Source organism: Amblyomma mixtum, chromosome 10, assembly GCF_055824585.1.
Source record: "Amblyomma mixtum isolate Tamu chromosome 10, ASM5582458v1, whole genome shotgun sequence".
Lineage (NCBI taxonomy): Eukaryota > Metazoa > Arthropoda > Arachnida > Ixodida > Ixodidae > Amblyomma > Amblyomma mixtum.
The window spans coordinates 147,611,817-147,620,630 of NC_143021.1; the positions used below are offsets into that span (position 1 = coordinate 147,611,817).

The following is an 8,814-nucleotide window of genomic DNA, read 5'->3' on the forward strand; positions in this document are numbered from 1 at the left end:
CTTCCGCAAGCGCCAGGCTCAACTGATCGCATTCTTCCCACGTACGAATTTAAATGTATGGGATCACAAATTCGACTTGCGCAGTTTTTTATTATTTCTGTTCTTGTCTGTGCTTCCGTTGTGACATTCAGTGGGAAAATATCGTATGGCAGTACCAAATGTGCCTGATGAACACGTGAAACTTGTTCAGACAACTGGGCAGATGTGGATTTTTTTCTTTACGTCGCTGCAATGCTTGATGGTTAGATAAGATGCCAGTTTCACGATTTCGTGTTATTAGAAAATTGTAGCATTTTTTTTTTTTGCAGGTACGCTGCCAACAAATCCTGCATACGGGATGTTGCAGGGCGCTTTGAGCTCGGAGAAAGCACGCATCACAGGATGATGTACCGCGTCAGGGCGTTTCTTCTCGACATCGCCCCACGCATCGTGACCTTCCCAGATGACTTGGAGAAGCTTGCCGATGAGTTTAAGCAGGTAATGAAAAAAACGTCCTGCTTTCAGTTTGTACTGTGCGTAGGAGTTGCACTAGTGTAGACAGTTGGGCTTGTTAGTGTGAGATCATCTCAAAAACCAGCCGTTACAACACATAAAGGAAAGAAGGCCTTTGTCCTGTCGCCTTCTTTCCTTCATGTGTTGTATGTGTACCAGGCACGTATATGACGGTGCGTCTCTGTCGCTGACATGCGCGGTGCGAGCTGCCTGTTATCACTAGCGGGCTATATAATCGGCACGCTTCAATAAACACACGTTCTTCTTGTTCTGGACATCATGCTGTTGCCACGTTCTTTCCAACACGGATACATGGTGTCAGAAGTGGCTAAGACGATCTAGCTACACCGACGGCGGACGAAGCATGGAACGGCTGGTCGCACCGGAACCGCTGCGTCTGGCAGGGAGTGTCTCGGCATCATGGAAGCGTTTCAAGCAGAAATTTGAGATTTTCCTGCAAGCGTCGGCAGTCAAGGACCAACCGAGAAGTGAGGCTTCGAAAGCTGCGCTCCTGCTGAGCATCGCCGGTGACGAGGCACTCGATGTGTTCAACAATTTTAAGTTCGAGTCGGGCGAGAACAAGGATGACTACAGCACCTTGATAGGAAAGTTCGACGCCTACTGCACAGAGGTGAGCAACGAGGTGCATGAGCGGTACCTTTTTCGCACGAGGAACCAAGCGGAAGGAGAGCCATTCGAAAAATTTTTACGTGACCTGAAGAAGCAAGCTTCACAATGTAACTTTGGGACGTTACACGACTCAGTGGTAAGAGACCAGATCGTCTTTGGTACCAACAGTCCTAGATTACGGGAGAAGATGCTTCAAGAGAAAGGATTGACGTTAGCAAAAGCGGAGGAGATGTGCAAAATTGCAGAATCAGTAGCACAACAAAAAGAGGTGTGGCGTAAAGAAGAGAGTTGTGTGGATTTTGTTTCAAGGCGGCGCACAGACTTGCAGCATGCACAGAGTAAAGAGCCCAAGTGCGACGGGGAGCAATGGCAGTGTAGAAAGTGTAATCGCAAGCACAAACCGAAGCAATGCCCAGCATTTGGTAAAAGGTGCTGCGTGTGTGTTTCACCACTTTGCTGTCTGCTGTAGGAAGTCAAAAGAAGTGAGCGAAGTCGACACACTTCCGGAGAACGACTTTGACGTACTAGACGTAGGAATTAAAAGTGGCACGAATGAGTGGACTGTAAATGCTGAAGTCGGCGGTCAGGAAATTGCCTTCAAAATAGACACAGGGGCGCAAGCGAGCCTCTTACCGTTTTCAGTCTATCGAAAACTGCCATCAGCTGGAGCACTAACTCCGACGAGCACAGTACTACGGGCATATAACGGCGGCGTTATTACGTGCTTTGGGACAGTGTCGGCAACTGTGCGCGTTGGAAATTCCCACACGGTAGTGAAGCTTTTCATTGTGAAAAACGGTCGTCAGCCTATACTCGGACTGGACGCCAGTGAAGCTTTGGGACTGGTTCAGCGTGCCGTCAATGTTATAAATACGCCACCTAAACATGGTTCTCTCAAGAATTATAGGCATATTTTCGAAGGACTTGGTTGCTTGAAGCAGCCATATCACATGGTCCTGGAACCTGGAGCAGTACCGGTCGTGCAGCCAGCCCGCCGGGTGCCTTTGGCGCTGGAGGAGCCTCTCAAAAAGGAACTCGAAAGAATGGAACGAGCCAACGTCATTGTGAAAGTGAATGAGCCTACTGACTGGGTAAGTCCACTGGTTGTCGTCAAGAAAAAAGATGGCAGTTTGCGAGTTTGTTTGGATCCCAGGCAGATCAATCGGCACATTAAGAGGCAGCATTTTCCCCTCCCGAGACGAGAAGACTTGGAAGCTAAGTTGGCGGGCGCGAAGTACTTCAGTTGCTTGGATGCTAACTCGGGGTACCACCAGATACCGCTAGACGAAGAAACATCAAAGATATGTATGTACTTTCTCGTCACCTTTTGGGAGGTACCGATTTTTGCGGTTGCCGTTTCGAATATCATCTGCACCGGAAGTGTTTCACCAAACAATGACGCAAGTTCTAGACAGGCTGCCAGGCGTGCTAGTATATATTGATGACATTCTGGTGTGGGGCTCAACGAGACAAGAGCACGATGACAGACTAGTAGCTGTCCTGAAAGCGGTCGAAGAAGCGGGGTTGACTTTCAATGCGCAGAAGTGCAAGTTCAATGTGACCGAAGTAAAGTTCCTCGGTGACATAATAACCGGAAATGGCATATCTCCTGGCGCACAGCTCGTTAAAACAATGATTGACATGCCAGAACCAACAAGCAAAGCGGTGGTTCAACGTATGCTGAGTGTCCTCAACTATTTTGGGAAATTCGTGCCGCGGCTGTCGGAAAGAACGGCGTTATTAAGGGATCTTATCAAATGTCGCTCCGATTTTCAATGGACTGAAAACCACGCTAGAGAGTGGAAAAGCGTAACGCAAGTTTTGACTACCGCTCCCGTGCTCGCAATCTTTGATGCTCGAAGGGACACAAAGATTACATGCGACGCTTCGCGGAACGGGGTAGGGGCGGCCCTTCTGCAACGTCATTCTGATGAATGGCGACCCGTGGCATACGCGTCCCGTGTTTTAACACAAGCAGAGCAGAGGTATGCTCAAATTGAAAAGGAGGCCCTTGGCATTTGCTTTGGTTGCGAAAAGTTCCATCAGTTTGTCTACGGGCGACAACTGCTAATAGAAACTGACCATAAGCCACTCTTATCAATTGCGGAAAAGGCAATCGATGACATGCCACCTCGCCTGCAAAGATTTTTTTTGCGCTTGTTTATGTATGACTTCTGTTTGCAGTACATTCCCGGCATGAACTTGGTTCTAGCAGATATGTTATCACGATCCTCGGCTGATGGCAACAGCAGCAGCCGCCAAGACACTGGCATGGATGAAGTGGAAATTCACGCAGTCGAATCCCTGGGTTACATGGTGACGCCAAAGACGCAGCGCGAACTGTAGAGAGAAACTGCGTGCGACGACTGTCTGCAAGCCGTGGTGCAAAGTCTGTCAAGGGGCCAACCAGTGGAGGGTGAACTCAAGCCTTTTACACAAGACCTTTCTGTGGTTAATGGAATAGTTTTTAAAGGCTCCAAAGTGGTCGTACCAAAGAGCATGCGAAAGAAAATTCTGTCTAGAATTCATGCGTGACACCTTGGCATGCAAAAATGTAAAGAGAGGGCACGTCGTCTTGTTTTCTGGCCGGGCCTTAACAGTGAGATTGTTTCTCTGGCAGCTAGCTGTCCAACCTGCAGGAAATTCGCTTACGCGCACGCAAAAGAACCGCTCCTCATGCGGCCAACTCCCCGATGTGCATGGTACCGGGTGGGAGTGGACATCTTTTTCTTTGCTGCCGACTCGTACCTGGTTGCTTACGATGCATTTTCTAACTTCCCAGAGGTGCAGCAACTTCAGGACACTAGTGCAAGGGCTACAATTGCTGCACTCAGCGCTATCTTCGCACGACATGGCGTGCCACTAGAAGTGTGCACGAACAATGGTCCTCAATTTTCGAGCCACGAGTTTGCCGTGTTTGCACAGAACTATGACTTTACACATGTGACTTCGAGTCCCCATTTCCCTCAGTCAAATGGTTTGGCTGAAAAAGGTGTGCAGGTGGTCAAACGCATCTTGAAGAAAACCCAGGATTCCGGGGACGATTTCTGGCAAGGCCTGCTGGCCTATCGATCAACACCACTCGAAGACGGCCGATCCCCGGGGGAACTTTTGCAAGGGAGACGCCTGCGAGCCAACCTTCCCGACTTTGAAGAAGTGCCGCGCAGCAAGGTTGAGAAGCATCGCCAGAAAACGCAGGGCAAACCGTTGCCGAAGCTTTCTCGAGGCGACGTGGTAAGGCTGCGAGGAACTACAACGTGGGCCCGGAAGGCGAGGGTAGTAAGCGCTCCGGCTCCAAGGTCGTACCAGCTTCTAACGGAAGATGGAAGAATTCTGCGACGTAACCGGCGACATCTCGCAGAGACGCGAGAGCGGTATGCCGAGACGAGCAGTGACGACGGTGGCGACACAAGTGGGCCAATCGACAACCCCCGGGTACCTGCCTCGCCTTCGTCGCCTGGTACCTGCCTCGCATCGCAGGCCTCGGGAAGGCCACAAAGGACTGCTGGGGAACCACCGTGCGCTGCCAATATAGCGGGAAGCTCGCCTCCGGGTGCCGTGCAGCCACCAGCATTAAGGAGATCGTACCGGAACAGGAGGGCCCCGCAACGCCTTTGCTATGACGACGAATTTAATCAGTGCTCTTAACTAATCCCTGTTGCTGCAACTGTTTTTGTTTGTTCCCGCGAAAAGATGTATCAGGCACGTATATGACGGTGCGTCTCTGTCGCTGACATGCGCGGTGCGAGCTGCCTGTTATCACTAGCGGGCTATATAATCGGCACGCTTCAATAAACACACGTTCTTCTTGTTCTGGACATCATGCTGTTGCCACGTTCTTTCCAACACGGATACAGTATGGGCTGGTTTTCAAGATCATAGGAGTCGCCCTTAATCAAAGCAGCATTTCACTTGCCATGCACATTACCTTCAAAGAAAGCTGTGTGCTTTTCTTCACGAAACACATAATAAACTTATAATAAATATAGTATATACAGGATACCCTTGAATTTAGTTTGAACTGTTAAGTTGTGACAGGCAGTGTCGTCTCATCATTTCTGCTGTAAGCTGCATGAAGACGTTGAAGAGCTTGGGAAAGCAATGTTTTCAGTTCTATCACTTCAAAGAGTTGTTAAGGTCTTACTTTCATGTACAAGCTTATATTCTGATAGATTTGAAGACTTTGAGCACGACTTCACTTACTACTTTGTTAGGTCTTCTGTGAAAATTTTTACATTTATTCTTTCTCAACATCTAGATTTCAGGGTTTCCAGACACTATTGGCTGCATCGACGGGAGCTATATTCCTGTTAGGTGCCCTGCTGGCAAGGTGCGGTCAGTCTACGTAAACAGGCACCATTATCCATCCTTGACGCTGCAGGGAATATGTGATAACCGCAAGAGGTTTCTTGATGCCAGCACTGGTGCACCTAGCAAAATCCACGACTCCAGGATCTTCCGACTTTCAAATGTTTCAAAGAGACTGCCTCAGCTCTGCGCCGGGAAATATCAAATTCTTGGGGACGCTGCGTACCCATCTCGAGAGTTTTTGATAACGCCCATCCGAGACTATGGAAGCCTTGATGCCTCTGACAAGGCCTTCAACACTAAACTTTCGTCTACGCGAGTGCTCATTGAAAATGCTTTTGGGGAACTGAAGGGTAGGTTCAGACAGCTACAGCGTTTGGACCTCATGACAGTTGACAACATGTCGAAATTTATACTGTCGTGTTGTGTCCTCCACAACATCTGTATTGATAATGGGGACTCACCTGATAGCCTACTTCAGGACATGCGTCTGTGCTCCTAGGATAAAAGTGATCAAACCCCTTCTGCAGTTGAAGTTCACAGTGGCACGTCTAGAGAAGAGAGCCTCTTGCGGGCACTTGCAGAAGTCAAAACGAGAAAAAAATCAAGGCCAAGATGGGACTAAAAAGGAGGCAGCCACAAAATCTGCCATAATGCAAGCAAGCACAGTGCTAAACGTGAAATAAAAGTTGAGGCAATACTTAAACAAGCCTTGTTTTTGGCCGTGCACAGTGGGTGTATGAAATAAACAGTCATCAAAACATGTTCATTCGAAGTGCACTGTCTTCATTGCCTGAGCCCCAGGGCCTCGCGGATGAGCTGAAGTTTGTCTTCGTGCATCTTGCGACGTTCCTGGCGTTCTTGAATGCGCTCAGCTCGCCGCTCAGCACGCCTCTTCTCCTTTTCTTTTTCCCGTTCTTCCCTGCGAGCCATTCGCTCTGCACTAATAGCCCGCATTTGGTAAAAAAAAAATGCATCTGTTGCATACGACTGGTGCTAGCGCGGAATTCCCTTTTCTTGACTTCTGCCGACCCTTTTGCGTTGTCCCCACTTTCTGAACTGTTCGTCGCAGTACTGGAGCTCTCAGGTAGAGGTGAGGGCGGATCAGCTGAACTGTCAGCACTTGATGATGTCGATGGCTTGTAGGTCACTCCAAAAGAGTCCCTTTGAACCTCTGGTTCAAGACTGTCATCTATGCTCTGAATTTTTCTCATTTCATCGTCAAATGGGACAGGACAAGGTGAAGCACCTGATTTGTTATTGTTATCACTTGCCTTTTTCTTTTGCCTCATCACCGTTTTGTAACGATTTTCACATTGCTGTGGCGTTTTGGTGCATCCAAGCACAGTGGCCAAATCCTGGGAAACCTGTTTAAAAAGCATCTTCTTGTTCTTAAACTTTTTGAAAGGGCCAACCTGAGGAAAGTATTTGTAATAGTAATCTAACATCAGTTTCTCCTGGTGTCCACTCAGGAGCTGAAATAAAGATAAGGCCAGTTTACTAAAAGCGTAAAATGTTTCAAGCAGTGCAGTTGGCACAAGCTCACCTCCACCGCCTCTTTTCACTCCTGGCGCTGGCTGCAGTCCCCTCTCGCCGGCATCGGACCCAGCGGTGTTCTCTGCACGTGAACATACAATCATGGGCGTCCGGAAGGGGGGGGGGCAAAGGGGGGCGGTTGCCCCCCGCCCCCTCTCCCGCCCCCTCGGGAATTACGGATATCATTCATGCACTAGTAGAAAACAACTACACAGCTTGATTAGCAAGCTTGGGTGATATTAAGTTATCAGATTTTGCTTATTGATTTCAATTCTTTGTTAATTAAGAAATTCCAATGATTGTTCTCCAAGCCTAGAACTAATTTGCTGCTTCTAATTTTTGTTTCATGAGCGCAGTTTAGACCACAAATAGTTCCTTTTTGGTGCTAACCTACCGCCTCCCCCATACCCGGCCATCGGGTGCACACCCCTGGAAAAAGTTCTGCGGACGCCCTTGCATACAATTGGGACTGCGAAAACTCTGCCAAGCACCTCCTTTCTGCGCCGCAACGTAACCACAAAAATTTGTCAGTTGGCCCACCCGCATAATTAGATGAAGGCAAACAAGCGGATTACTATCGCACCTTGGTTAATAACGTATTTAGTCAAACAGGCATACACAGGAATCTGGGCGCATCGACAGATAAAAGGGGCAATAAACTGCAGAAGAAGGCTTGACAGTATAGCGAGAAAGTGCGGCGCCGTTCTCGTCCGTCGTTGCGTCACGCCGCGACTCCCCCGTTACCCGAAATAGTCCATTCGGCGCGAGAAACTGTGAGCAATGAAAGAAATGGATGAAAACAATCGTCAGATATGGCCATGCATAGTAGTTATTGTCACTTACCGTCGGGTCTCTCTTCAATGTTCTCATGAGAGGCCAAGGCATCGATGGCAGCTGTGGTGAACACAAAAGAAAGCGCTGGTATTAGCTCTGTTATATTTCGCAGCCAATTTTTAGGATAGAGGACGCTTACCTAGTGTAGCAGTTAGCGGTGAAGCATTTACCATGGCCATGAACAGCCGCTGCGCTTCTTCACCCATCGCAAGCTAAAGACGGCGACAGACACAAAACTGGCGCGGATTGTTGACTGCCGCGAGCGCGCGACGGGATGCAGACAGCGCGAGCGCGGGAAAAAGTTTGGTCACATGACACTTGGCGTCACGTGCTCTCCCTGCTGCTCTGCTCTCGGGGCAGCGTGCATGTTCCATTCGCGAGACGAGGACCCGCGTACCCTCTGCTCTCGTGCACTACTCCAGCTGCTCGCTGCTCTCGCTCCTGTTCGCCCAATGGAAACCGCCATTAGAGATTTTAATGTAAAGGACGACGCCACCACCCCTATTTCTGGCACAACTAGGGCGTGACAGAAAAGCATAGTTTGTTATATTAATACATTAATTTGGAAATAGTTTCGGAAACTGCAATTATATCATATGCATTTTTGTGTTCAGCCAGAATCGAGCAACGAAAGTCAAAGTTTTTCGATATACTCCTGATATTTCAGTGCAGTACGGAGCGAGCACAGTTCGTCACAGAAGTTATCAACTTTATCAGCTGTGAGCATTTCAAGATTTTAAGCTCTCTTGTCTAGGTAGGCTACCGGGATTAATCTATCTTGTCAAGTTCGGCTGCCGTTACAATTTGTGTATTTTCAGCTATCTGTCTTTCTCATAAGAATCTTACCTCGAGAAATCCAGGCATACTTCAAGTTGTATTCTTTCTTTGCGGTGACAGCCTTTGAAAGGAACCGCTTATTCTCGGGAAAGAGGTGTTCATTTAGAAACACACTGGTTGTGGCGACCAAGCCTACATCTCATGTAGTTAGGCGCTGCTTTTTGTGGCATTCAGCAC

At 48.5% G+C, this 8,814-nt stretch overlaps 1 protein-coding gene and 1 pseudogene across 2 annotated transcripts; one reads left to right on the top strand and one right to left on the bottom strand.

Moving 5' to 3' along the window:
* Window positions 1–3,798: 3,798 nt before the first annotated feature.
* Window positions 3,799–4,940, top strand: LOC149327262 (uncharacterized). Its single transcript, XM_089563443.1, has one exon. The coding sequence runs from the start codon at window positions 3,799–3,801 to the stop codon at window positions 4,768–4,770; it is 972 nt and encodes a 323-aa protein (XP_089419569.1). The 3' UTR covers window positions 4,771–4,940.
* Window positions 4,941–6,180: 1,240 nt separating this feature from the next.
* On the bottom strand, window positions 6,181–8,006 carry LOC149327263 (uncharacterized; annotated as a pseudogene). The gene is made up of 4 exons (XR_016286136.1): window positions 7,940–8,006; window positions 7,810–7,860; window positions 6,977–7,048; window positions 6,181–6,905 (listed from the first exon to the last, which is right to left on the bottom strand). The product of XR_016286136.1 is annotated as an uncharacterized LOC149327263 (transcript).
* Between the last annotated feature and the right edge of the window lie 808 nt (window positions 8,007–8,814).

Bases quoted from the DNA above. Each gene is read 5' to 3' on its own strand.
- LOC149327262 (XM_089563443.1), top strand. From the start codon at position 3,799: ATGCGGCCAACTCCCCGATGTGCATGGTACCGGGTGGGAGTGGACATC.